General features: G+C 41.0%; 2 protein-coding genes across 3 annotated transcripts in view; one reads left to right on the top strand and one right to left on the bottom strand.

Annotated features, from left to right (window-relative positions):
* mlana (melan-A) overlaps nt 1-1,798 on the bottom strand; it is a 5,857-nt gene extending 4,059 nt beyond the window's left edge. The window contains exon 1 of the mRNA XM_049603467.1: nt 1,665-1,798. The gene's annotated coding sequence lies outside the window, so the exon portion shown is untranslated. The remainder of the gene's footprint in view (nt 1-1,664) is intronic.
* LOC125905496 (nipped-B-like protein B) lies at nt 1,489-27,835 on the top strand. 2 transcript variants are annotated; one of them, XM_049603461.1, is made up of 47 exons: nt 1,489-1,612; nt 2,911-3,059; nt 3,628-3,793; nt 4,457-4,557; nt 7,716-7,824; nt 7,910-8,058; nt 9,572-9,687; nt 9,786-9,876; nt 10,006-10,521; nt 10,608-12,287; nt 12,515-12,601; nt 12,755-12,889; nt 13,697-13,768; nt 13,862-13,951; nt 14,045-14,148; nt 14,235-14,321; nt 14,434-14,659; nt 14,921-15,072; nt 15,177-15,257; nt 15,381-15,481; nt 16,272-16,401; nt 16,483-16,565; nt 16,720-16,852; nt 16,967-17,110; nt 17,210-17,299; nt 17,585-17,790; nt 17,891-17,993; nt 18,085-18,183; nt 18,412-18,558; nt 18,918-19,052; nt 19,177-19,275; nt 19,393-19,446; nt 19,538-19,646; nt 19,742-19,878; nt 20,885-21,025; nt 21,163-21,256; nt 21,550-21,704; nt 22,570-22,660; nt 22,785-22,958; nt 23,080-23,270; nt 23,416-23,523; nt 23,861-24,061; nt 24,194-24,340; nt 24,542-24,957; nt 25,066-25,240; nt 26,271-26,459; nt 26,787-27,835. In XM_049603461.1, the coding sequence occupies exons 2-47, from the start codon at nt 2,996-2,998 to the stop codon at nt 27,144-27,146; spliced, it is 8,238 nt and encodes a 2,745-aa protein (XP_049459418.1). In that variant the 5' UTR covers nt 1,489-1,612; nt 2,911-2,995; the 3' UTR covers nt 27,147-27,835. The 2 variants fall into 2 exon arrangements, with proteins under 2 accessions (XP_049459418.1, XP_049459419.1); XM_049603462.1 differs by lacking the exon at nt 1,489-1,612 and adding an exon at nt 1,689-1,814.
* Nucleotides 27,836-27,948: the final 113 nt, after the last annotated feature.

Genomic DNA, 27,948 nt, shown 5'->3' on the forward strand with positions numbered 1-27,948 from the left:
CAAAAAGTGGAGTCAACCTTTTTGAAGAGATGGGGGCACAGGGTGATCTCCTTTCTCCTCAGTCAATTTTCAGGGTGCCAAGTTAAAAAGCAAATGTGATTGGTGCAAAACAACTCTGCCACCCTATTTCAGTGGCAAAAAGGATAACCAGGTGACTTATTTGCTCAGTCAACTACATGGTTATAGGATAGATGAAGTCCTGAAGGCAACCTTTTTAGTCTCAGATTTGATGTAGAATGTGCCACACTACCTTTCAATAACAAAGTCCATCTTTTGACTCACCTTGAGCTTCATGTGTGTTTTTTTTCTAAATAAATTGTTCTCTAGTCTTCTTCAGCAATAAATGTCAGAGTTTAAGGGGTATTCTTACAGTAGCTCAGTCACAAATACAGTACACAAAATGGCCTTTATTGCTTTTGTTGGTTCTTATAATTCAAGCTGTGCAACACAAGACCCATTGTGGTGCAGATATTTTCCAAAGATCATCAAAATGGATGCGTCACAGTCCTGAAAAGGGTAAGCAGGACAAGGAGGCACCCAGACTGGAAAATAGGAAAACTTTACTTTAGTCTGCAAATATATTAAAATGTTCCTCCACAAGAGGGAGACCAAAATCTTCTCTTTTTTTGTATGAAAGTGAGTCAATATTGATTTGTCTCAAACGGTGTGCTTCATCCCAGCAGGCCTTCATGTTGGCCTCTTAGATGCTATGAATTAGTGAATATTTTCAATGGGTCCACACGTTTCTGCGCTATAGTTTGGTGAGACAAATAAGAGGAGATTTTTGCAGCAGCTTTGGGTCAGATTTGTGTATGTGTGTGTGTGGGAAGCAGTCAGCTGATTGTGCAAGTGTTTGTTGTGATGACAAGTCTAAGTACATCACTTCTCAGCTGAGCAGACAAGACAAATTTAACAAAGATGATGACATCTGATCACAAAAGATATATATAATTTAAGTTTAGGGATTGAAATTAGTAGATCCCCTGTTAGTGCAGCATGATTTTCCAGATGCAAACACCACAGAGCAATATGATGCTATACCAGACTCTTGTATCACCACTGGATTTCATTATTTCCATGTATAGATCTTATCTTTGACAAAATGTACCAGTGTAATAACATCCAAGGATACCTGGAGGTCCTTGCAGGCAGTTAATACATGTTAATTAGCCTGGCTCCTCACCGGTTGAGGGAGTTATACCCTTTACCGGCTCTTCCGGTCGGCATTTTGAAAGAGGGGGACTGGTGTGGGGGGGTAGACAATGTGGATCCCCCTTTTTCTCTGATCTATGATTGTTTTCACCCTCGAAAATTAATCGATGCCCTGATAAAACCGTCGCCTGGTGAGGCCGATTTGAGGGGATGCTCTCCCCCCTCCCTGTAGACATGCTCGCCCTGACAAACGAGAAATCCCCGCGGTCCTCCCGACGAGGGCTGCCGTTGTGTTAGCTGCTTACTCGAAGGAGCTGTTTGAACGGTGGGACGGAGAGGGAGCTAGAGACTCTTCTCAGCTCCAGCTGCCATCCTACTCCTGCTCCTGCTCCTCCCCCTCCTCCTCCTCCTCCACCTCCTCCTCCACCAGAACCACTTCTCTTTCTCATCACATCCAGAGGTAAATAAGCCAGATTCAACAATAACAACGTCTATTCAGACAAATTGTTTACCTTCCCGGGTGTTTCCGGTTTGTCAGACACGTCGGGCAGCCGTTGGGAATCGTTAACGGGATCAGCCAAGGGGATAATTTTGATTTGTGATGGGGTCTTTGCTTTGTACCCCCGCCTCCCTGGCGTCGGGTCGGGGTTACGCTTCCTAAGGCAAGTCCGTGGTCCTCTTTGTGAGCTAGAGATGCGTCGATGAAGGCCATAGTGAGTGTGAGGTGAAAATCGAAACCCGTACACGACCCGAGCGATAAAAAGAGCGACACAGAGCAGGCTAACCGGGCTTGATGCACTCCCGGTGATGCTAGCTTAGGCAAGTTCCAGATATACCTTTGCCAGTTAGCATACGTTAGCTAACTACATCTCCAGTTGTTGCTAGCCGGCTAACACCGAGTTGATTTTAGTCACTTTTTACAGACATTGCTACGCTGCTAGTCCTCTTAGCAAGTGTCAACAACGCAGAGATAATAATAAACGAATAATAATACAGTCACAGCCCGGTGTTAAGATAAGCTAATGTCGCTGTTGTGTGTTTGGACAGCCCCGGAAACCTTAACTGACACTGTAACAAAAGAAATAATTTGAGATAAAGCTAACTACAAGCTTCTCTGTATTCCCTTTTGTTAGAAGGTGTCAGCTACGGCTATGAATATGAAAAGCTCGCAAGCAGACGGTTGAGTTCATGCATAGAGGCAAAAAAGGCAAAATGGTTGTAACTTTTTATCATTAATTGTATCAGGTAGCTAACGTTAGCTAGATTTGTCTCCACTGGAGTCTTAACTACTTGCAATGCACGACATACTTCATTCGTATGAGAGCTAACGTTAACATTGTTCATTGTATGTTGCTTTAGCAATTGCATTTTCGACTTGAGCAGGTTGAAATATGCACACACTGATGCTGTGTATGTATGGAGGTGAACGAAGCAGGGGACAAGATGGTTTGGGTACCAGAAGCTGCTAAAAATCAATGATTTGTAAAGGCATGCCCAGTCTTGCTATAAGGCCGGTATAAACTGTCTACGTCAGAGGTGCAGTTATGTTGGCAGTGTAATAATGCACACTCATGAGCTGACACATTTTAAAATCCCCATCCCAGAAGAAACACTGTAGCTATACTGGAAACATTTAGCTATTTCTTAATGCTCATAATCATAATATAGGCAGTGCTGCATGTATTGACATCTATACCTTGCTGACGGTGAACATTCTGATAAAAGTGTCTGTTCCCACATTTTTTTTTGTCTCTGCAGCATTTTGGAGATGTGAGGAATAGGAAGAGATTGGTGATATTGAGCAGCCTGTGCAGTGACACGACCTCTTGACCTCATCTTCAGCATGAATGGTGATATGCCTCATGTTCCCATCACTACTCTTGCTGGAATTGCTAGCCTGACAGACTGTAAGTGCAACATCATCTCTCTCTAATGCTGTTCACGCACCCTAAATGCTAACATTTGAAACCAAGATGTGGCAAGGCTAATATTATACCATGAGTAGTGTTCTAGTGCTTCGAGTGTAATGTGTAGTTACACAAAAAGCTAAATAGTGGTAATTGTGATGCTTCTCACTACTGGTGATTTCACAGCAGACAGAAGTGAAGTGGCTTATGTTCCTGAAGATGGGAAGTTGTAGGCTCACAAACCTCGAACAAAAAATCAAAACAATGAAGCATTATACATTTCACAAAGATTTCTTGCAGCAAAATTGTATTTATTAGGATCAACATGTTTATTCTGATAAAAAAATGTTGTGAACACCAAAAGAAAATGTAATGATTGCATTATAAGTTTGCTATTACTACCATACAATGTGGGTCAGTTTCATGTTTCAAATTTTAAATCCTTACACACACACATTTTGTCATGTCATGCATCTTTTTCCAAACAGTTCTCTTTTATATTTTTTTTCCCATCCTGCTCCCTTTCATTTTCCAGCCAACCTAACTCGTCTGTCCATCATCGTTTTAGTGTTGAACCAGCTGCCCTTGCCTTCTCCTCTTCCTGCCACCACTGCTAAGAGTCTGCTCTACAATGGAAGGATCTCCGAAGAGGTCAGCAGCCTGCTGGTGTGTCGGGACGAGAATCTGGTGACTCAGCTGGCACATAGCCTTAACCAGGTCTCCACTGAACACATGTGAGTAGCACTCACTGATTTTTTTCACAGCATCTTAAGAGAATTGAAATTTAGGAGAAGAAAACTTGGCAACAGCCACTACAGTAAGTTCACAAAGGTGTGCTGACTCTAAAACTAGTTTTGATTTGGGGAAGAAATCACTGTTAAGTCTATGTTGTTGTCAGCAGTGTTGCAATGGTATGAAATTTTCATGGTATGATAATCATCTCAGAAAATAGCACAGATTGTCAGTATCATGGTTTGCTGTATTACAAAATTATTATTATTATTATCAGTTACAGTGACTCTTAAAATAATGGAAACAGAAGGGTTTTTTTGTTTAAACAAATGTTTTATTTAATTGAAACTTAAAACCATTTTTAAATGGAAAATATGTAAATATCGCACAGGCAGACAAGGAGAAGAGGAAATGTGCACATGCAGTGAGATTTTACATCTCGTTGCACTGCTTTTTCAGTTCTGTAGACAAGCAAATGTTCATGCTGTGGTAATTATCAATTTTCTCAGGGTTGTCACAGTCATGAAGAGTTAATCTAAACTCCAGTGAAAATGTTAATTGAGACTGGATGGTATCAGAATGCATTTGTTAAAACTACATTCAGGCCCAGTGGGCAGCTATTTTCTGCAATATGACACTGAACTATGCTTTTGTTTGCTTTCCAGAGAGTTGAAGGACAACTTGGGGAACGATGAGCCCGAGGGTGACATGCCAATGCTTCTCCAAACTTTGCTGTCCAGGAACCCCAAAATCTTCAGGGACAAAAGTATGTCAATCCAGTGCAAGGTTTGGGGTTGTAAGGAGGAAAGGTGGAGTCATTGCTGTTGACTCTGCAGTTGAGCCCAGTGCATGCTCTTCCACTGGCTGTACACTTTGTTTTCACTGTAACTAGTTCTTCACCTGTGCATATCCTGGTTCAGAGGCGCTGCTTGTGCCTAATTTCACTACACTAGTGATTCCCAAACTCGGCATGACCATTGCACGAGGGAAAGTCCTTGTTGTAAACTTAATTTCAATAAACCTTTTCACAGCAGACCTTTGGAACTGTAAAACAGAAAGTGAAAATAATACCATCTTTATTATTGTATTGGATTGGAGTAATTACTGGAACTTGGCCATCTTTGCTGTTATTAGTTCCACCTGCGTTTTTTATACTGTAATAAGTCGGATTTTTTCGGCTTCTAATTATGGGAATGACAAAAATAGAAAGTAATTCCATTTAAAACTGTTCACAACACAGAGTTTGGATTATCCAGTGTAACCAAGACATTGTTTCTGGAAAAACACACTGCTCTTGTTTTTTTAATTGTGTTGTGGGGCATTTTCTGCTTTTATTAGACAGCACCAGTAGAGAGAGGAAGAGAGGAAATGAGCCAAGAGAGATGCAACAAATGTCCCCAGCCAGACTTAAACTGGGGAAGTTGTGTTTCAGGGTCAGCATCTTCAGCTTAACTTAAATATGGGGGTGCCTCACTGTTGAGTTTTTGTCATTTTCCAGTGTGGTCAGCACCAACATGGACTTCCATTCACCTCCATTGTTTTAGGGAGGAGGAAGAAATCTTGGTTGTTTAGCTCAGCCAACCCTTTAAATGTCTGTCTTTACTAAACACAAAGATAAAATCTGCTATTAATCTCTTTGCCTCTTTTAAAATCTCCATGAGTGCAATCAAAGTTTCTTGTACAATTCCACTTAGTGTTGGAAGCACAGCTTGTTAGATAATGTTTTTTCCCATCCAAATATAAATTAATGGTTTATAGTTTGCCGACAAGTATAAGTGCATGTCACACAATATTTAGCATCGGAATTTTTTTAGAAAATATATTTAGCATGAAACCAATACACAGCTCTTGAAGGCTCAGCTGTATTTGTTTTGCCATCATAAATGATGTCACTAATTGCCATAAACAGTTGCATATTTGTCTTTTCACCTTTGTTCAGGAAAGCTGTCTAGTTTTATGAACAGCTGCACTAGCTTGCAATTACAGGTAATTATAAGTATATAGTTTGCATAAACACTTTCATATTGACTCATTAGGTGTGCCAAAGAGGCAAAAAGACAGAAAAGCTGTGTGCACACTATGTACTAGACTCTACGACAGTGTGACCTAGATGTGCTGGCAACTGCAAGATGAACATTAGAAATGTCACAAAAAATAAACCCCAAGCGTTTCTGGTAGTGACCGCATACTCAGCCCATAAAAATATATCATCAAAGATGATTAATCAAAGATTATTCATTAACAGTCATACATGAGCCTGTTGAAGCTGAGTGAAATCATTATTTGTGACATTTTGGCCAGTATTGGGAATTTAATGCCTCTGATCTGGTGAAATGCTGCTCCAGAAATGTGCTCAATGTGTACTTGTTACTAGACTGGATATGCATAACCATGTACCTGGGTAAACTCACCATTCTCCTGCAGCTATAACCTCTTCCTTTATCACTGTGAACTCCAAGTAGTTTTTGTGGTGACACATTTGAGTATACTAGATGAAGCCTGCAATACAGAAACAGTAGTTTTGGCCTTGTGAAGTACCTCACCATGTGATATGATTATCATATCACTGGTAGTATTATCATACTAACATCACAAATCACGCTCATCATCTTTGTTTTGAAATATATATATATATATATATATATATACATTAAAATACCTCTAAATGACCATTTGAATATCAGTTACTCACTGTGTGTTACCTTAAATTTATGAAGAAAACTTGCCTCCATGGTGAACGGAGAATCCAAAAAATGTCAAACATTCTTCATGAATTAGCATCGTCTACAAACTCTTACACAATTCATGCAGTATAATCCAAGTCTCATTTATCTAGTCATATGCTCAGTACTTCTCAAACACATGCATTTTTGCTAAAAATGTACACTTTTGCTTACAAGTAGAAGACCCTGAGCTCGCTTGGGCACACGCATGCATGTAAGTTCGCTTGAGCAGAGTTCAATCGCACATGTGAGCCCAGGCACGCTACTCGGCCATGGCTGTTTGTACCGACATGTTTTAAACCTCTATGTTTTAGCAAAAATGCATGTGTTTGGGAAGTTGTGCAAGAGTTTGTAAGTGGATTTTTTTAATATAGTTTTGCTGTTATTATACACAGCCCCTGTTTACTTCAGTTCATAAAGGATGTCTGTTTTTTTTTTTGTTGTTTTTTTTGATTCTCCGTTGACAGTGGAGGCATGTCAGAAAAACAGTTTTCTTCACAAATTAAAGGTAAATCACTGAGTCATTGTTATGCAAATGGTTATTTTGCAACTAAAGTATTCCTTTCAAGTGTGTATGTGTGACTGAAATTTTGCAAATATACACTGAGTAACCAGTTCATTGTGTGTACAGATAACCATAATAGATGATTGAGGCAATTATAATACAATGCAACAAATCATTTTTTTCTTTTGAGCTTCTAATGTTTTGTTGTTTTTGTTAGCTTTGTTTTTGATTCAACTCTATAGTCATTGTTGTGGCTGCACATAATAGTGATGGTGGTGGTGTGGCATTATACTGAAAGCTACCATTTGCAATGTTATATCCACCCCCTTTTACAGTTTACAGTACACAAATCAGGGGGGCAGGATATTAGAAACACCTTTCTGACACACTGTTAATGGGAAAAGGGAAGGTAGGATTTATAAGATTGTAGCTTACTAGTATTGCCCAGTATTGCTGTATTGAGTAGATGGTGAGGGCTAGAGACTGTTGATAATCTGGCACTGTTATTCTATCTAATTTTTGAATATTTTGTTTGACTAAGCTACCTTATTTCAACAAGTGTAGATCAGATATGTACCTCTGTATCACTAAGTTTACATTCCTGAGGCACATGGGCGCCATACGGAATTGTGTATGTTCGGCTTCTCGTTAGTATGACCTTAATAATCATTGGTTTTTTTTATCCGTATCTCTTAGGTGTAATGCAGCAGCCAATGATGCAACAGTATAAGATGTCTCAGAATCAGGTGCATGGGAGTCCAGGATCAAACTATCAGCAAACCACTGTCCCTCAGAGCTCCCCTGGGTAAGGCACTGCCAGCATACAGCCAGATGATGAAAGCACAGAAGTATCTGAATTTCTACTAAGACTACTTCTTCCTCCTTCACAGATGCTTTACATCCCCACAGTCTGGATCAGGTGCTCGGTTCGTACCCCAGCAGAACAGTCCTATACCCAGTCCCTATACCCCTCAGAGTCCTGCAGACTACATGCAGTACAATCCACCCAGTTATTCTCAACACCAACAAACACAGCAAGGTAAGTACAGTACAGCCATTAGCTGGCTACCACACCTCTCAGAGGAACAGCAAGTAGCAAATGTTTGATGAATAAGGTAGAAGAGTTGTTGCTGCCTTAACACAAGTCAAGGTGGACAGTATTCGACAAGATGAGAACTGCGTAGTGCATTTTTGTCTGTATGTTCCTGCAGCAATTGCATGTTCGTGTTTGAGCAGGTTAAAATATCACGGCCAAAGAAATGCACACACTGAGGGTGTACATGTATAGAGGGAAGACTGACCAGGAAACAAGATGGTTTGGATACTAGAAGCTGTTATAAATCAATAACTTGTAAAGGCATGCCCAGGTTTGCTAAAAGACCAGTAAAAACTGTCTTAAGTCTGAGGTGCAGTTATGTTGACAATGTGTCGATTTTGAGTAATAATCTTGATTAATATGTTACTCAAGCATTCTGGCTAAAACAAGACAATTCTTTTTAAAATGACTCTGCCAGAATGGTTGCATTTTAACTTAACTGGACGCAAGCAAATTGCTTCACCGAACCAATTTTAATACACAATTGCATGGTGGAGAGTAAGTTGTCAAGCTAAAACTTTCTGTTACATGGTAAAATTACAGCTGCAGTGATGTTGATAGGTTTTCAATGTAGTGATGCCCCGGCACCCACTGGTGGTCACCAAATCGTCTACCCAGTATTTATCAAGTAAATCGAATACAAAAGATTTTTTATGTTCTCTTTCACTCAATGAGACTATGAACATAACAGGATCTTGTCTTGCGTAAGATATATACCCATGACGATAGTAAAATTTGTTCTTTTGTGAAGCTATTTTTTCAATAAGGGGAGTCCCCTGGATAGAAAAGCATTGTTGGGTCATCGTTGACATGGGTCAGTACAGTATCTGCTGTCACGGGAGATGTTGCATCATAAGACTACAGGGATATCTGTATTAATTAACTACATATTTGTGAAATTGGGTAATTTCAATGAACCTAGAAATACAAGATTATAGTCTACTGGCCGTTCCTGGGACCTTTATGCCTTGCTGCTTACACCACCACCTTTGCCACAATACCCTGGTGTTCAGAGCTTCAGAGAGCTGGGGATGAGGGCGGGTGGGAAGGTGTCGGTGCAGAGGACTTGAACAAAAACACCAACACGTCACCAACAGTATATTTATAACATTCAGTCACAATGTTCTCTGTCAGTTCTCTCTCTCTCTGTGACATGAAATACTTTCAAAATAAGTAAAGTCGTGCAATGCTGCTGTTTCTATGATTTCAGCACTAATTTGTTGTTTACAATGTGACATTATCAGGGAAAATAACAGTGTCTCCCCCTGACCCGTCAATGAGTTTACTGCGTTTTCTTTTCAGATTTTATTTTACAAGGGACGCAGGAAGCATACATCCCAATATCACTGCAGCTGTCTGTTAAGTTGGAAAAGAGGTCATCTATCTCTCAGCGAGACGTGACACATTTCACATCACAAATAATTTAACTGGATATTTAATTTGCTCTCTGTTTTAGTTAGAAATATCCATGACAACAAGGTCTCTGGTCAGCTATCAAGTACTTCAAATCATAATGCGAGACTAGGCTCCAATGAAGACTACATGGACATGGCTCACAGACTTGGAAATGAGGTAATGCAGAGAATCAAGATATTTTGAACTGGACCTCAGCAGATGGCGACTGTTAAAAGTGATGAAAAAGGGATGATAAATGTCTTGTTTTCCAACAGGAGAATGACCCCTCCATGAGGGCTGCCACGTTTCCAGTTAAATCACCACAGTCTGTGTGTTCTCCTGCTGAGAGTGAAGAGACTGCAAAAAGTATGCTTCCTTAGCAACAACATTCTTCTTTTCTGGATCACAAATAATGCACCATTGTACACACAATGTTGTGCCAAGATTTACTGCCTGGCGCTCACTTTTTTCTTGAATTTGTCTGTGTTTAAACAGGGTCCAGACCTCCGCTTATCATGCAGTCCCCTCCGCCTGATGTGCCACCAGGTGCAGCACCTGAACTGCTCCTCACTGCTGCTGACCGCAAAAAGAAGCATAGAGACAGGAGTAAAGAAGACAATGCGGAGATGGACAAAAACGCCTCGTATGACATTGTTAGTTCTCCATCAAAACAGTCCACCAGGCTGACTTTAAAACTATCGCGAGTTAGGTTTTCAGACATGGATCAAGCTGGAGATCTTCCTCCCAGGCCACGTGTCGACTCAGATCCCGAAACTGATTTAATGAGTAATAATAATCAGTTGTCAAGGACTGCTCAGGACTTGTCACACAAGTTAGGTGCTGAGGAGCAGGCAAACTGCCAGTCGGTTCCTTTTCAGCCAAGTATTAAGGAGTCTGGAGTCATCAGTGGGGTTGTGTTTGACGATGCTGAGATGGACACACTTGCAGAGATTGAGAGAATAGAACGTGAGACAGCCAGTGAACGATGGTCTAAAGAAGTCCAGGATAAAGGTATTGCCCTGTGGCCTTTTGCATTTTTGCCATGACCTAGATTTGTTTTGGTTTGTAGTTCTAAGCTTCATGTTTCTTTATCATAGATAAGCCACTGAAGAAACGGAAGCAAGACTCGTATCCTCAGGAATCTGGAGCTGAGGCAAGTGACGGGCCAACTGTGCAAGGGGGCAACACTGACAGCAAGTTGACACCCAAGAAGACGAATTCTGCAAGTAATGGTGCCAGTCGGCCTGCTCTGATGGTCAGTATTGATCTGCAGCAAGCTGGCAGAGTCATAGGGCAGCCGGTAGTGGTCTTGGAAGCGCAGCAGTTGTGTGAGGAACACCTAAGGCGCCTTAAGTCAAAGACTGATGAAAATGCAGACAAAGGTGTTGAAAACAGACCTGGTATCATCAAACAGCACGCTGACAACCCCAGGAAGTCCGGGTTGGATGGGCAGCCAGACACCCCCAAACAGAAGCAGGAAAGTCGGCGCGAATCCAAACGCAGACATGACAGCAAAACTCTCACTGCGAAGGAACACTTGGACGACAGAGAGCCAGACATGCCACGGCAAAAACATGACAAGCATTCAGACTCGCGCCACCAAGAGGACAAGAACCACAACAGTCACCAAGCCCATGTCAGCCAACCTGAGACACCGAAAACCACGAGCAAGGTGGAGCGTAACATCAGACACGGAGAGAAGAAAGTCAGGGATAGAGAAAGGGATAAGGAGAGAGATAATAATAGAGAAAAGGATAAGGTGAGAGACAGAGATAAAGATGGAGAAAGGGATAAGGACAGTGATAGAGGTAAAGATAGAGAAAGGGATAAGGACAGTGATAGAGGTAAAGATAGAGAAAGGGATAAGGTCAGTGATAGAGATAAAGATAGAGATAAGGACAGAGATAGAGAACATGAAAAAGACAGAGATAAGGACAGAGATAGAGAAAATGAAAAAGATAGAGATAGGCATAAGGACAGAGATAGAGAAAATGAAAAAGATAGAGATAGGCATAAGGACAGAGATAGAGAAAAGGTTAAGAACAGAGCGAGAGATAGAGAAAAAGATAAAGAAAGAGATAAGGACAGAGACAGAGAAAAAGACAAGGAAAGGGACAAGGACAGAGATAGAGTTAAAGAAAAAGATAGAGAAAGAGATAAGGATAGAGATAGAGATAAGGACAGAGATAAAGAAAAAGATAAAGATAGGGATAAGGACAAAGATAAAGATAGGGATAAGAACAGAGATAGAGACAGGGAAAGGAAGCACAAGACGTCAAGGGAAAACTGCAACAGACACTCTCCTGACCGGCATACTAAACCTGACAGCCCAAGAGTGAGGCAAGACGGAAGCAGAAAATCCACTGACCTCAATGGTCGACAGAGTACAGAGAGCTCCAGCCTTCAAAATTCCCAAAATAAGAAAGAGAGCAAAAGTGGGGATGACAGCATCAGCTGCCAACCTGGAAACAAGCAGCAGTCTTTTGAGACAAAACTTAGCGAGTTCCCCTCATACCTGCTAGGTGGCAAGTCAGGAAGTCTGAAGAACTTTGTGATTCCCAAACTGAAACGGGACGGGAAAGATAAAGGTCCCCAGGTTCCAAGCAAACTGTTAGAGGGCTGGAAAGAACCCCTGGTCAGGCTGGAGAGAGTGTCACTGGTAGAGAACCTCAACAAAAGAGCTAAGCCTGTCGTTGTGGTCAACAGACTCAGTATTGATGAGGTCAAAAGCATCATTCAGGAAAGCAGACTTGCTCAAAGCTCCAGATCCAGAGGAGGTATGATTTACTTTGTTTATTTGATATGTACACAAAACTGTAGGGGATTGATATGTGCAATGAGACTGCCCAGTTTATGGATTGTTTGTGTACTTAAAACCACTGTTTCAGGAATCCAAGTCATTAATTTTAATATATCACTGTGGATTAACGAGTTACTGATTGTATCTTCCTTTGAAGTATAGAGAATTCTGTGCTGAAAACTAACTCATCTCTTATGCTTACAGAGAAACGAAAGCACCATATGATCAGTAAGAAATCCAAGTATGCTGAGTCGGATGAAGATGATGATTCTGATGACTCTGAATATGAGTGTCAGTAGTTAACCTAAAACAATTTACATATTACCACAAACACATCAGACTAATACAAAATCTACCAAAACCACCACACTGTCTCCACTTTTGATGAAATATTGATGTACCATGCAATCCTCAAGATTTACGCTGTCTTTGTTATTGTTACAGCTGCAAAGAAGAGGTACAAGAAAGATCGCGACAAGACATGGAAGAATGATGCTCGCAAGGGGTCCGGTAGCCGTCGCCGTGGATGGAACTCAAGTGATGACAATGAAGGCTCTCCACCACCAAGCCTGAATGATGGTGAGCCTTCTTGCATCGGCTTGCAAGGGAGCATAGGCAAAAGAAAAATATTTCTAAATGCAGGGCTCCCAACAATCCTTAAAACGTCTTAAAAGGCATTGGATTAATGTGAAAATAAGTCCGCAATTGGTATTAAAATGTCCTGAATCAATCAGAAGTCTTAAAAATGCTAAGACATGGGACAAAGGATTTCATAAATCATTTTTGTCTAATGTTGATCTCACAATAATTGCACGATAGGAATCAAGGCAGTGAAATCCCACCTGCACAGTAGTGAGAAACACAAAATTGGCAAGTAATTTCAGGTACTTCCCAGTTTTGGTCTACCATTGTCTCCGCCACAAGACAAAAAAAAATTCTGTTTTATGTTACAACAACTGGCTAAAATTATCCCTAACCCTAAGTAATTGATGTCGATACATGTTTTATTTCCTCTTTAATTTTGCTAAACTTGAATTTCACTCTGAGTGGCATTATGAAAGTCTTAAATCTAACTTGCCTCAAGCTGTAGTAACCCTGTAAATGTTGTAGTGTTTTTATTTTATTTGTCTCTAAGAAGGCAAAAATTATTTTTTTTTTTCAGTTATTACCTACAATGTTAATTGTGTCAGACAGTGCAAAATTTGTGATCACTGTTTCTGACGGCTGTCATTCAGATTAGTGCCATTCGAAACCAGTGATCAGTCAGGCCAGTTCCCTGGATAGCTGGATTACGACACTCATGTCTTTTTCTATTAAATATTCAGTTGCTTGAGGGTGAGTTCCTGCTGTCCAGGATTTAACTAATGTTGTTTTCTTTTTGTTCAGCTGCCAGAAAATGGAAGAAGAAGGAGAAACAGAAAAACAGGATCGTGTACGATTCCAAGATGACACCAGAGGGTATTGTTTCACTACATTAAGATCTTTCATAATATGAATGCATTTTAAAACTAAATGCTTTTATTAATCAATTTCTTTACATTTGATTCCCAGAAATGATGGACTCCTCCACCTTTAAGAGATTCACCGCCAACGTGGACAACATTCTTGAGAGCCTTGAGGACGTGGACCTCACTGCCGCAGGTAAACATCAAGTGCTCTATGGTTTCCAAAGTTGCATATGTTGAAGTGTTGAGGTGAAAAATGTTAACATTATAATTTTGTGCCCTCAAACAGATGATGATGATGAGATACCTAAAGAGCTCTTGCTTGGAAAGCACCAGTTGAGCGAGCTAGGCAGCGATTCTGCTAAGCTCAAAGCTATGCGCATCTTTAACAAGGTGAGAGGAGTATGTTTGTACACTGTCACATGGTTACATTCAATTCACATCATTGTTAAAGTAACCATAATTTGTTTGGTCCATAGTTTCCATCTGATAAACTGGTGAAAATGTTGAATATCCTGGAGAAGAACATTCAGGACAGTGTCAAACTTTCCACACTAATGAATCATGTAAGTTACCAGCCGGGTATTATTTTTGTGATTTTTCATACCGATTGTTCTTTTGGAATTTTTCAGTAAATCTATTGTTTTATTACTTTTTTACTATCTTTTAAATCTGTAGGATAATGATTCCATGGATGAGGAGCGGTTGTGGCGTGACCTTATCATGGAGCGGGTTGCTAAGTCTGCTGATGCCTGTCTGACTGCGCTCAACATCATGACGTCTCCACGCATGCCCAAGGCTGTTTATATAGAGGATGTCATTGAGAGGGTATTGCAGTACACCAAGTACCATCTGCAAAACTCTTTGTATCCTCAGTATGACCGGTCATACAGAGCTGATGGAGGTCAGCACAGTTTTCTTCGGTTCTTCTAAGTAGTTCTGCAAAATATGGCAAGAATCTTAATTTCAAGAAGCTGTTTTTGTGTGTGCAAAATTTTGCATTTTAGTACAGTGCTTATGCTGGTCCACACTGGTCTAAATTATCTATGCACTTACTAAAAATAGCTCTAAATAGGTTTGAAATTGGTATGTTGCAGCCCATGTTTAAAGTGGTGTACCTATATTTTATTCAACTCTTATTTTCCTTTTATCTTCCTCACCTAAGGTGGCACGCATTCTTCAAAGTCCAAGAGAGCAAAGGGCGCCCCCCATAAACAGAAGGTGGTTGTCACGCTCTACAACAAAGTGTGTGATATAGTCAGCAACCTCTCTGAGCTCCTGGAGATCCAGCTGCTAACTGACATCACTATTCTCCAGGTGAGACTCTTTATCTGGTGGTACGTCATCTAGATTCATGACCATGTTTAACTTTTGACCCTTGAATTCTAACATTCCTGACTGCTTTTGTGCCTGACTCTTAGGTGTCCACCTTGGGTATTACACCTTTTTTCGTGGAGAATGTCAGTGAGCTGCAGTTATGTGCCATCTCACTAGTGACAGCAGTAAGTTGTGCAAAAAATTGGCATGCAATTTACACATTATTTTATAAATTGTTTTAAGGTATGCTCCTGCACAGCGTCTTAATAATGTTTTGATTAAGCCCTTTGCTTTTAACTTTCCTTCAGGTTTTCTCTCGTTACGAGAAGCACAGACAGCTCATTCTTGAAGAGATCTTCACCTCCCTGGCCAGACTGCCTACTAATAAACGCAGCCTCAGGAACTTTTGGTAACTACATATTATGGAAATATTTGCTTATTAAAATTACACAAATGAAGAAGTTGGTCGTCGAAATCCACAGCGTCATGCAGTAAACCACACCATCCTCCTCCAAAAAATGGCCGAATAGGTCATTTGTGCAAGCAGCTTATTATGACCTGTATTTATGTGAATTGCTAGGCAGGGACCTCCAGTGGTCATAGTAACTGTGATGGGAGCAAAGGAGGAAGTCAGGTGACAATGTCTGCACAGGGACGAGGTCGGGGTGGATTGATGGGTCAAACAAGTACAGGACTTTTACCCAGGAGACTGCTGTTCCTGTCCGGAGTTAAACCAAAAGTCAATGTTGGCATGCAATACCTCTATCTATAAAGCTTTTAACAATGGCAGATAAAGCCAGAACTGGATTGGATTATGATGATTTGCTGATTTGCATTTTTATAGAGGTATTTTTAGGGTATGATGTTTTCTGTTTATTTATCTTTTTGTGTTTCCTTTTGCTATGTTGGGTGTAATGATTTGTCCATGTAATATGTTGTTTGCTGTATTTCTGTGGCTGCACTCTGGGTGTAGGGCCCAAGACAACATTCCCACTCTGTATATAGTATAATAGTTAAGTTAATACCAGTTACTGGATGTAACTCCAGTTCTCTAAGTGCTTGCACCTGTTGCTGGCACCCTTCAACAGTCATATACTGTCTGTCATTTTGAGAATCACTGGCAAACAACCTATTCTGCAGTTTAGGTACAAGGGTATGTTGCAGTAAACCTGACAACACTTATGTCTTATACTCCCCAGGCTAAACAGTAGTGATTCGGATGAAGAGCCCGTGTATATCCAGATGGTGACGGCACTGGTGCTTCAGCTCATCCAGTGTGTTGTACACCTTCCCTCAGATAGGGACCCAGAAGATGAACATAACAAGAAGGTAATTACAAGGATGGAACTAATTTAAAACGTACTTATCCGAAAAGATGTTTGGATTCAGAAATTTGGGTACTTTTTTTAGGTGGATAAAGATACCTTCATCACAAACTCTTATGGAACTGCCATGAGGACAGCACAGAACTTCCTGTCAGTGTTTCTCAAGAAGTAAGTCACTGGTCTGTAGACTGCTTAAAGGGACTTTTACACTTGAGTGTCCTGAGAGAGTACACCGTCTTCTGCTGTGGAACAGGCTGTAATATTAACTAAAATAATGTTCAAATACATATGATAATGAAATATTGTATTTTGTATATTTCAGGTGTGGTAGTAAACAGGGAGAGGAAGACTACAGACCTCTGTTTGAGAACTTTGTTCATGACCTGCTGTCTACAGTCAACAGGCCCGAGTGGCCTGCAGCTGAACTGCTGCTCAGTTTACTAGGCCGGCTGTTGGTGAGTAGCATCACTCACTTCAAAGGTGCCATCACAGATCATCTGTCCAGAAGAAACAGCTGCTTATGTGTTTGCTTTTGTTGTGCCATTTGTCCTCCACTTGTTGTGCCCCAGGTGCACCAGTTCAGTAACAAGCAGACAGAAATGGCACTCAGGGTGGCATCACTGGACTACCTCGGCACCGTCGCTTCTCGTCTGCGTAAAGACGCTGTCTCTAGCAACATGGACCAAAAGGCTGTCGACCGCATCCTCAGAAAGGTAGACTAGATAATTATTTTAACACATCTAAACACATGTAAATGAATAGCGATGTTGAGCTGCTTCTGATATGCTCCTGGCTTATTGATCTCCTCACAGACTCAGCGAAGTGATGATGAGATCCAGCAACTCCAGAGGGCCTTGCTGGACTACCTCGATGAGAACGCTGAGACAGATCCATCTCTAGTGGTGAGCACTTAATTTCCAGATACGAAGCTGTGTATTTACAGAAATCATTATGGTCACATTTATGGGTCCCTAAGGAGTGGATGCTCAGTGTTTACATGCGGTAATATGCAGCCGTAGTGCTCCTGTTACTTGAAGCTCTCATAGGGCTTGACAGATGGATATTGCGGGTAGGCAAAGGCACGGGTTTAACTGGGTACCTTGGTGTCAAAGTGGTATTATACTGAATAGTATGCTTTTAAATGTTCAGCAATTTTCATAACAAACGTATGCATTTTTTTCATATAGTTTGCCAGGAAGTTTTACATTGCCCAGTGGTTCAGGGACGCCATAAGTGAGGCAGAGAAAGCAATGAAGTCTCAAGATGATGAGGACTTGAAAGGTCGACATCATTCCATGGACGTTGACTCAGCTGAGGAGATTGTGCAGAGGGCCGATAGCCGAAAGAAATTTCTCCGCAAGGTCATCAAGACGTCACAGTCCAGTTCTCTGGGGTAAATACTACTTCACTCTGGATCAGTGCACCGATTTGTTAGCTGTTTGACTCATTCACCAATCCTGGTATTAAAACGATCCTCCTCATTTTTATTTCAGGATAAACTCTGACACAGTAGACTATGAGGACTCGTGTCTGATTGTCAGATATCTGGCCTCCATGAGGCCGTTTGCACAGAGCTTTGATATTTATTTATCACAGGTAAGAGGATTCAGTCAAAGAAAATGTCTGTGAAAAATTATATTGTGTTGGCTGGCGCTAACTTTTTCCTCTTGCTGTCTCTCTTGTATAGATTCTGAGAGTGCTGGGTGAAAGTGCCATCGCAGTCAGAACTAAAGCCATGAAGTGTCTGTCTGAAGTAGTTGCTGTGGATCCGAGTATCCTTGCTCGGGTAAGTCATCCTGTATTGGCTGCTGCACGTCTTAAACCAGTGGAATGAAAACGCTAACACTATTTTTTCTTTTTTTTTTTTTTTAGAAGATCTTGTTATAGCCTGTGTGCTAGGGTGGTGTTGTGGCATTACTAGGCAATTAGGCCAGTTTACCACAGTCACAACAGCAGCCATAACATTCAGTAATGTTCATCTGTGCTTGACTAATCTCCCCTATTTGCCTTGCAGCTGGATATGCAGCGAGGGGTTCACTGTCGCCTCATGGACAACTCTACCAGCGTGCGGGAAGCAGCTGTGGAGCTCCTTGGCCGTTTTGTGCTTAGTCGACCGGAGCTCATTGAGCAGTACTACGACATGCTCATTGAAAGGATACTGGTAATTTCTTAAGCTTCCCTCTTTACGTCTTTTTTCAAAAAATTAACAATTTTTTATTCACAGGGTTAAAGTTAAAATTGATTCGGTCCCATCAAGTGCCCTCTGAGCAGCTTGTGGAGAGGAACAGGCTACTCTAAATTAAGACAAACTCAAGTGGAACTTCACCTTTGACTTTAGTAAACTCTGACCAAAAAGGTCATTTAAAGTGCACAAGTTCAGCTGAGGTTAATTCATCTTTTCCCCCACACTGCCACCTAAAGACCAAATGAAGAACTGCAACCAATTGAAAGTTGAAATTGCCATTGAGAAATGTCCTCTTCTTTATATTGAGCTGTACTTGTACCTTTTTTTCCCAACAGGATACAGGAATTAGTGTGAGAAAGAGGGTCATCAAGATCTTGAGGGATATTTGCCTGGAGCAGCCGGATTTCCACAAGATCACTGAAATGTGTGTCAAGATGATCCGGAGGGTCAACGATGAAGAGGGGATCAAGGTTGGTGTTTATTGGTGTGTGTGTGTGTGTGTGTGTGTGTGTGTGTGTGTGAATGCCACTTACAAGTAACAGTTTTTAGCTTTTGATATACAGATTAAACACATAAATATCTTTTCCCATACAGAAACTTGTGAATGAGACATTCCAGAAAATCTGGTTCACTCCCACACCCAGTCACGACAAAGACGCCATGACCAGGAAGATCCTGAACATCACAGATGTGGTGCGTACTACCTTGGGTTGTGACAAATCTTTTGGCACCATCATCATTCAAATCAGAAACACACAATGTTTCATCTTGTCCTAATCTATCTCGTGCAATGTTTTCATTCCATCCCAGGTGTCGGCATGCAAAGATTCAGGCTACGACTGGTTTGAGCAGCTTCTCCAAAATGTGAGTTGTTTAACTTGTGTGTCTTTATGATAGCTGGCATGTGCATATTTTGTCAGGCATCTTATTTAACTTCTGCATGGCATCTGTTTAGCTGCTGAAGTCAGAAGAGCAAGCTTCATACAAACCTGCCAAGAAGGCCTGCGTTCAGTTGGTGGACAATCTAGTGGAACACATACTGAAATATGAGGAGTCTCTCGCAGGTAATAAGAATAAAGGTAATCGTACGTTTGCTGTAATAATTCTTATTACATTATTATTGTGTTAAACTTAACCGTGCTATGTGTTTGCATTCCAGACTGTGAGGACAAAGGGGTCAACTCAGGTCGTCTGGTAGCATGCATCACCACTCTCTACCTGTTCAGCAAGATCCGAGCACAGTTAATGGTCAAACATGCCATGACTATGCAGCCCTACTTGACCACCAAGTGCAATGTAAGTACAAAGCAATTTTGTTCTGTCCAAGTCTATATTATTTTTTACCTGTCTGAAAGAATGGAAATAGGAAATCATCTGATGTGTCTGGTGCAGAATTGAATACCAACTTTTATGTTGTGTTATAGGGCCATCTAGTGGCAGCTAAATGAAATCACGCAGGGTCCATCCTTGTTATGTCAGACAGCTGTCAACTCATTACACTCTGTTTCCATCTTCAGGCTGACATTGCATCCATTCTAACTGATTTCTGTGTGGGGGAGGAGGATTCGATTTTCCCTAACCAATCACTAAACAACCACATATCTGCCTGAATCTAATGTAATTTTAGGTCCACACTGACACATAGCCATGCTAACATACCTGTTTTACTGGGGTTTCAACAGTGGAGAGGAGCAAAGTAAAACAAACTACGATGTTGATGTTATTGTTAATTTAGAACAGCCTCAATAGCAGCATCTATCTAGTCTGTAATGCTCGCAGTTGTTGTTAATAATCCTCAAGAGCTCCAGCACACCACTTGACAAGGCTTGACTTCAGCTTGACAGCGTTAGTCCCGCACTGATTGCTAATTGAGTCCTCCTGCAGCACTCACAGTTTGTTTTTTACTTTAACCGAGAAACTGCTGTTTTGTTTTACAATGTCACATGAATCAGTTAACTCAAACTTGGTGGAGTGGGCGGATTCTTTTTTTGTGAGTAGTCAAGTGCCTACTTGTGTGACATATCAAGACCACAAACATGTAGAGGTTTATTGGAGCTCACTGGGACACACTTCCAAACACTGTACATGTCACAATTTAAGCTCAGATGTTTTTATTGGAACAAATGAGTAAGACCAACCACACAATTTTACGGTTACATTCAGATGATCTTAAAGAAATATACACATTCAGGAGCTGAGAGGAGGAGTATAATTAATAAAGCAGTAGTCGTTAATAGTGGTTCATAAAGTCATTTCCAGCTCAGCTTTTGACTGTGCAGCTGTCTCTGTATTGTAATTTCAGACTCAGAATGACTTCATGGTGATCTGTAACGTGGCAAAGATCCTGGAGCTGGTTGTGCCTCTGATGGAGCAGCCAAGTGAGACTTTCCTCACCACCATAGAAGAAGACCTGATGAAGCTCATCATCAAATATGGCATGACGGTGAGTGTCATTTACAGCTTAGTGCTCACAGATACCTAAAATAACAGCAACCCACCAACAGCGTGAAAGTGAAACTCCTGCTCTGAGTGTACAGATTCGATTTGAGCGTGATGTGATTTGTTTTGTCTGTTTCTCAGGTTGTACAGCACTGCGTGAGCTGTCTCGGTGCTGTTGTCAACAAGGTCACACACAACTACAAGTTTGTTTGGGCTTGTTTCAATCGCTACTATGGTAAGGGTTATGTTGTACATACATTTTTATATAAAGATACATTTTCTTATACCAGAGTTTTTATGTATCTCAATATGAAAAAGGCTAAATCTAAAATACACCAATATTTTAAGCACGTGCACACGAAGGGTTTATAATTGTTAACCTGTTCTTTCGCCTTCAAATTAAAAGTTAAATTATGCTCTTGCTGAACACACACCAAATATTGTTTTATTGTCCTGATTCTTTGATAGTTCACTGTGTAACAAGAAGAGCAAAAGTTAATTTTCATTGCCCTGTGTATCATTCTACAGGAGCTCTGGCAAAACTGAAGACCCAGCACCAAGAGGACCCCAACAGCTCCACTCTAGCTGCTAACAAACCCACTCTGCTGCGCTCACTGTTCACTGTGGGGGCTCTCTGTCGACACTTTGATTTTGACCAGGAGGAGTTCAAGGGTACCAACAAGGTAAACACCAGCAGTCTGCTTAAACTGTGTGTGCAGGACTACTGTACAATAGTGTTGTCACGGTACCAAAATTGGGACCCACGGTCCGATACCAGTGAAAGTATCACAGTTCTGAGTAGTATCACGATACCACAGCAAAAATTAGGCAGATGTGCCTTTTGGGCTCGTTTCTCCTCTGACACGTCACATACCTGTGTGCCGCCACAGCTCGGCTGTTCAGGTACTTCTGGGCAGTCATGACACTGAAGAGGAAATTATTGGACCTGGAGCTGTGACCCGCATTCAACCCACAACCGGCAGGATTCGCCTTTCGTTTCTGCTGCTGGTTGAAATCTGTACTTGCACAGCGTGCTCCTGAATGATTTCTCTTGCTCGCACAAAACTATTTTTAGTTGCAAATGTGAGTAAAATGCTCCCACCGTAGAGCTCTGTTTATTTAACACTTTATTTAACACTTAAATACAGTGGAAAGCAAGTCACTGTACCATATATAAACAAATCTAGCCTACAAGTAAAAAGAAATAGATAATAACTTTCACCGCTTAAAGATACTCAATAGCTCAGCTAATACCTCAAATGTCACTGGAAAACAAACCACTGCAGCAGCATATTGAGTGCCAGGTGACCAGCACACAGCGTTATTGGACGGCGCATGGACACTCATCCTCTTGCGACTGGACTTTGAACTTATCCCACAGTGGTGGTACCGTGAGGCACCATAGTACTACGGTACTCCAACATTATGGTATCATATGTACTGTGGTGTTTTAGTACCGCGGTCTACCGTTGTTACCAGTATATCGTGCAACACTACTGTACAAACTGTTCTGATGCTTGACTCACTGTCTCTCTCCGTGTCTCTTAGATTGTCATCAAGGACAAAGTGTTGGACCTTCTGCTGTACTTCACCACTCACGAAGAAGAGGAGGTCCAGATCAAGGCCATCATTGGTTTAGGTATGTTGCACCTCATCTCAGACTAACATAAAATGCAATCACTGTATTTAAACTGTAATTTCTAAAGATCTTTTTATTTGCCTGTGTTTGACATGTGTATTTAAACAATTTCCATTGTGTCAAGGCTTCCAGTTCATCATGCACCCAGAGCTCATGTTCATGCAGGACGTGAAGGTTCTGTATAACAATACCCTGTCAGATGAAAACAGTTCAGTCAGCCTGAAGATCCAGGTGCTAAAAAACCTGCAGACATATCTGCAAGAGGAGGACTCTCGAATGCAGGAGGCCGATCGCGAATGTGAGTTTGACAAATTTGCCTCATGTGTTGTGTTACTGCCTCAAATTGTTGCTGTATATTCAGCAGTCAGTCGTGTAGAACATTCGTAGACTGATCAACGTGATGTCATTTTCTTACACAGGGAAGAACCAATCCAAGCAGGAGGATCTGAAAGAAATGGGAGACATCTCCTCAGGCATGAGCAGCTCTATAATGCAGATTTACTTGAAGCAGGTGCTGGAGTCCTTCTTCCACTCACAGTCCACTGTTCGACACTTTGCCCTGAACGTCATTTCACTGACTCTCAACCAGGGCCTCATCCATCCTGTACAGGTATGTTCATTGTGTCACTCCAGCATAGCAACAGCAAGATATGCAGTATGTTTTATCTCATAGCAACGAGATTCTTTGCTGTCTTGAATACACCATGAGCTGTTCGCAGATTTAGAACCATTTTTTGTTTTGTTTTGTTTTTTAGTGTGTGCCCTTCTTGATCGCCATGGGAACAGACCCTGAGCCAACCATGAAGAACAAGGCCGATCAACAGCTGGTGGAGATCGACAAGAAATACTCAGGCTTCATCCATGTGAGTGGCTTGTGGGTTTACAATCACCGGCCTAGGTGTGAAAGTGTTGCTTTGAATGCATCTGTGGGCACTGATGTTATATATATTGACACAGCGGGCCCTTCTAAACACTGAATGCTATGAGGAGGGAAAATTTGCTTTTTCACTCACACAGAAGCCCCAAAGTTACACAAAAATGTATTTCTTTATTTTTATTTGTTGTGACAAACAAAACAACTGCTGTACTGTCATTTAACTTTTGACCCTACACTTTGTAGGTCTGATAAAAAATAAAATACAGGCTTCAAGTCTTATTTATCAAAAAGATTTCAACCATCATCATTTTTTGAATTCGCAGATGAAGGCCGTAGCAGGGTTAAAGATGTCTCACCAGGTGCAGCAGGCTATAAACGGATCCAAAAGCGCAGTGATCCGAGGTTTCCGTCACGACGACTCGGACTCTGCTCTCTGCTCTCATCTCTACACTCTGGTCCGAGGGAACCGACAACATAGACGTGCTTTCCTCATTTCGCTGCTCAACCTATTTGATGACAGCTGCGTAAGTTCACCTCTCTCCCTCTCTGTGTGTTGTTTTGCAGGTTTGTGTGTCTCTAGCCGCTCACTGCTCAAGCTTTACTGGTCATGAACAACTGATTAGAGCTGTGATGTTTTACACTTTGTCCCCCTGCAGAAAACAGAGGTGAACATGCTGTTGTTCATAGCAGACAACTTGGCCTGCTTCCCCTACCAGACTCAGGAGGAGCCTCTTTTCATCATGCATCATGTAGATATTGCTCTGTCTGTCTCTGGAAGCAACCTGCTCCAGTCTTTCAAGGAGGTGAGGAAATTTGTTTGATTCTATGTATAACTTTTTACTCTTAGATGTTATTTTTTATCATGAGATGAAAATTAAAGTTTGTGTAAAATATGCATTAGGAGTATATGAAAACATTTCGATAATATTTAGAAGCCATATTGCCCAGTCCTAGTATCTGATGTATATTTGCTCTACGTTTAAATGGTTTTGTTCTCTATGCAGTCTTTACAGAAACAGACCGTACAGCAGGAAAAGAAGACCAAGACCGAAAAGGAGACGAAAACGGAAAAGAAGTCAAAGACAAAAAAGAAAAAGAAGAAGAAGAAGAAGAAGAAGAAGAAGCCACAGAGGAGAAAATACAGCTCAGATGATGACGAGGACGGTGACGATGAGGATGAAGACGAGGAATCTGAGCAGAGCAGTAGTACTTCCAGCAGCAGCGATGAGGAAGAGGAGGTGGTCCACAGGCAAAAGAAAGCCGCTGCTTCTGAATCCGACTCCGAAGATGAGGATGCACTGATGGACCGCCTACCCGAAAACCCTAACCCTCTGCTGGACTTCGCCAGTGCTTCACAGGCTATCCTGCTGCTGCTGATGCTGAAGCAACATCTGAAGAATCTCTATGGCTTCTCAGACAGGTAGGCCACATCACAAATACCAGTCAACGGATCTTCCCTTAATTCTTTCTTTATAGTACACTTACTTACGTGACAAAAACGTAACTGAACTTTCTGTTTGCATTGCAGCAAAATCCAGAAATATTCCCCAACGGAGTCTGCCAAAGTATATGACAAGGCAGTGAACAGGAAATCTAAGGTGCACTTCAACCCGCGTCAGACACTGGATTACCTGAAGAACAACCTCGCCAACATGGAGCTAAGCCATGAGACAAAGAGGCATATTGTGAAACAGTATTTGGACGTAAGCATTCAGTACTGTGCTTTGAGTGTATTTTGTATTATTTTAGTCTCAGGAATATGAGGAATATGTCTGTGTTTTTTTTTTTGTTTTCTTTTGTTTTTAATATATTTTCATTTTATTTGAATACAAAGTCAGCGGGTACAAAGCATCTCACATTATACACTTAAGTTTTTTAATCAAAACAAACAAAAAGAGAACAAAGAGGAAAGAAAGGGAAAGTGTTTGTGTGTAACGTAGACGGGGAAATCTGTTTTATATAGCCTGATAGACTCAATCTATCCATTCTAGCATTTATCAAACATATCTGTCTTGAATCTCAAAGCAAATGTTAATTTTTTTTATTACAAATATTTCATGCATCACATTAAACCAGTCTGCTGACGTGACTGAAGCTGTTATGGCATCCTACTCAGGTACAAGACCTGAAAACAAAACTTGATCTGAATTTTTATAATTGAGGTTTTTACTGGTTTGAAAGGCTCGGTACATGGCATACATATTTTATTTTCTAGGCATACAAGAATACAAGGCATGTAGTTTTTATAATATGGAGGTGGACTCCAGTACATGAAGAAAAATTAACAAATAAGTCTGGAGGGATAGAGAAGAAAACAAACTAACAACATGTCGCACATGTGTCCTCATACATCACTCCACAGGGTCACATAATCACAGAGCAAGTTCATAATTAGGTAGGCTTATCTTCCATTTTGATATGAGTCCATAATGGCTCCCAAGGAGATACTCCTTTCTCCTGATCATCGTTTATTCTACTGACCATACATTCATAAGATGCTATTTCCACCATTGCATTAACTCATTCTTTCAATGCCTGGGCCTTTGTTGTCTTCCAGTGTCTTAGAATAACTTGACAGACAGTTATTAGACCCAGAATAATAACAGAAAATGCACACTTGGATACATTTAGTATTTGCGATCGGCCCCCAGTAAACACAACTTCTGACTTATAGGGATTTCTAAACATGCTGTCTCTGATTGTCTTCGGAACATGTCTGCTTGTATCTCTTAGTTCAAGGTACTGATGGAGCACTTGGATCGTGACGAAGAGGACGAGGAGGGCGAAGCGAGTGCCAACGCCAGAAACAAAGCCATTACTTCACTGTTGAAAGGCCCGAAACCTTTGAACCACAACCACAATAATCACGCTGCTCCAGTGGAGACAGATGAGGAGGAGAGTGAGGAGGAAGATCCCCCTGCGGTAGGAATTAAAATCCTCAGATTAGTGATTACGCATAGACTTTCTTGAGAGTTATTTAGGGTTCACAAGTAAGAGAAGAGAAGATGACTTACCCTCTTTAATATAAATTAATATACTGTAAAGCTATATAGGATGTCAGTATGAAATTATATGACCTTCTAATGCTTTTCACCTCCACAAACATCATAATGGTTTTCCTGGATTTTAAGTTTCAGAGGGAGCTGCTGTTCGCACATCATCGCAACATGGAGAATGTCTGGAAGATTTCTGTGCAGTGCTTCTTGTATAAAAAGTTTGTTCATGTCTGTCACGCTGTGCTTCTTCTAGCCACAGCGGAAACCAAGGAAAGGCAGGGAGCCCCCGGAGGATACAGGTCACATGAACGAGAGAGTGAAGGCCATGGACGTCATCGCCATCTGCTGTCCCAAATACAAGGACAGACCACAGATTGCCAGGGTCATCCAGAGGATCAAAACTGGCTACAGTATACACTGGATGACTGGATCTTACTCTGGGCCCTGGGCCGAGGTAAAGAAACGGGACGGTCGCAAAAAGGTGCCTTGGGTTGACACTATCAAGGAGTCAGACATTATTTACAAGAAAATATCTTTGACAAGTGGAAACAAGCTGACGAACAAAGTGGCACAGACGTTACGGGCGCTATACGCCGCCAAGGACGGGGACTAAGAGTTAACCGACATTACTCAGACAGAAACCCCTCACAGCCCAAATCTATGTGGAACCAATATGTTACAGAGAGAAAACAAAACCTCTTTAGATTAAAGGACCAGGTGGAGGAAAAGTATTGTGAACACTGATCTGTTTGACCACAGACATGTTTAAGTTAAACACAAGAAAAACATAAAGAAGGAAATGTTTGGGAAAACATTGTGTGGGAGTTCCTTCGCTGTTGTGCAGCAACTTCGTTGTTTGATTTTTACTCCCACTGTATCATAGTTTAACTAAACACATGTTTATATCTGAACATAATTCTGTAAAAAAATAAACTGAATGTTGGAAATTAGTGTATTGATGATGTTCTTAATAAAGTGTTTTTGGAGTTTAAACTAGCACCAGATGGATTTATTCACTTGACCTGAGCTCCAACAAGTTTTAACTTTACTTTTTTTTTCTTGTTTTGTTTATCATTTTGTTGTTTACCCACACTGTGTAATGGAGTATCTTTGATATGATTTATTTATGTTAAGAGCAGTGCAGTATCTGTGCCTATATGCAGGGGAAGTTATATTGTTTTTAATATAGATTTTGATGTTATAGAACACAGAGCAAGAAAAAAGTGATCCCCCGCTCTTCTGGTGGAACAAATACTGCAATAAAATTTTCTTACGTCTTCTTTACTTGTTTGCGCTTTTTTTCCTCACCTCAGAATATTTAGCATGTCATTTTCACAATTATCAGGCTCATCTTTTTTTTCTTTCTTTCTTTTTCTTTTGGCTGTACTGTGATTCACCTGTGTGACAGAGATCAG

This window comes from Epinephelus fuscoguttatus, linkage group LG18 (genome assembly GCF_011397635.1).
Source record: "Epinephelus fuscoguttatus linkage group LG18, E.fuscoguttatus.final_Chr_v1".
Lineage (NCBI taxonomy): Eukaryota > Metazoa > Chordata > Actinopteri > Perciformes > Serranidae > Epinephelus > Epinephelus fuscoguttatus.

Excerpts from the sequence above, each read along its gene's own strand:
- LOC125905496 (XM_049603461.1), top strand. The coding sequence starts at position 2,996 with ATGAATGGTGATATGCCTCATGTTCCCATCACTACTCTTGCTGGAATT. Across the intron at positions 14,322-14,433 it reads TTTCCACACTAATGAATCAT|GATAATGATTCCATGGATGA; the intron begins GTAAGTTACCAG and ends TTAAATCTGTAG. Across the intron at positions 15,482-16,271 it reads CGCAGCCTCAGGAACTTTTG|GCTAAACAGTAGTGATTCGG; the intron begins GTAACTACATAT and ends TATACTCCCCAG.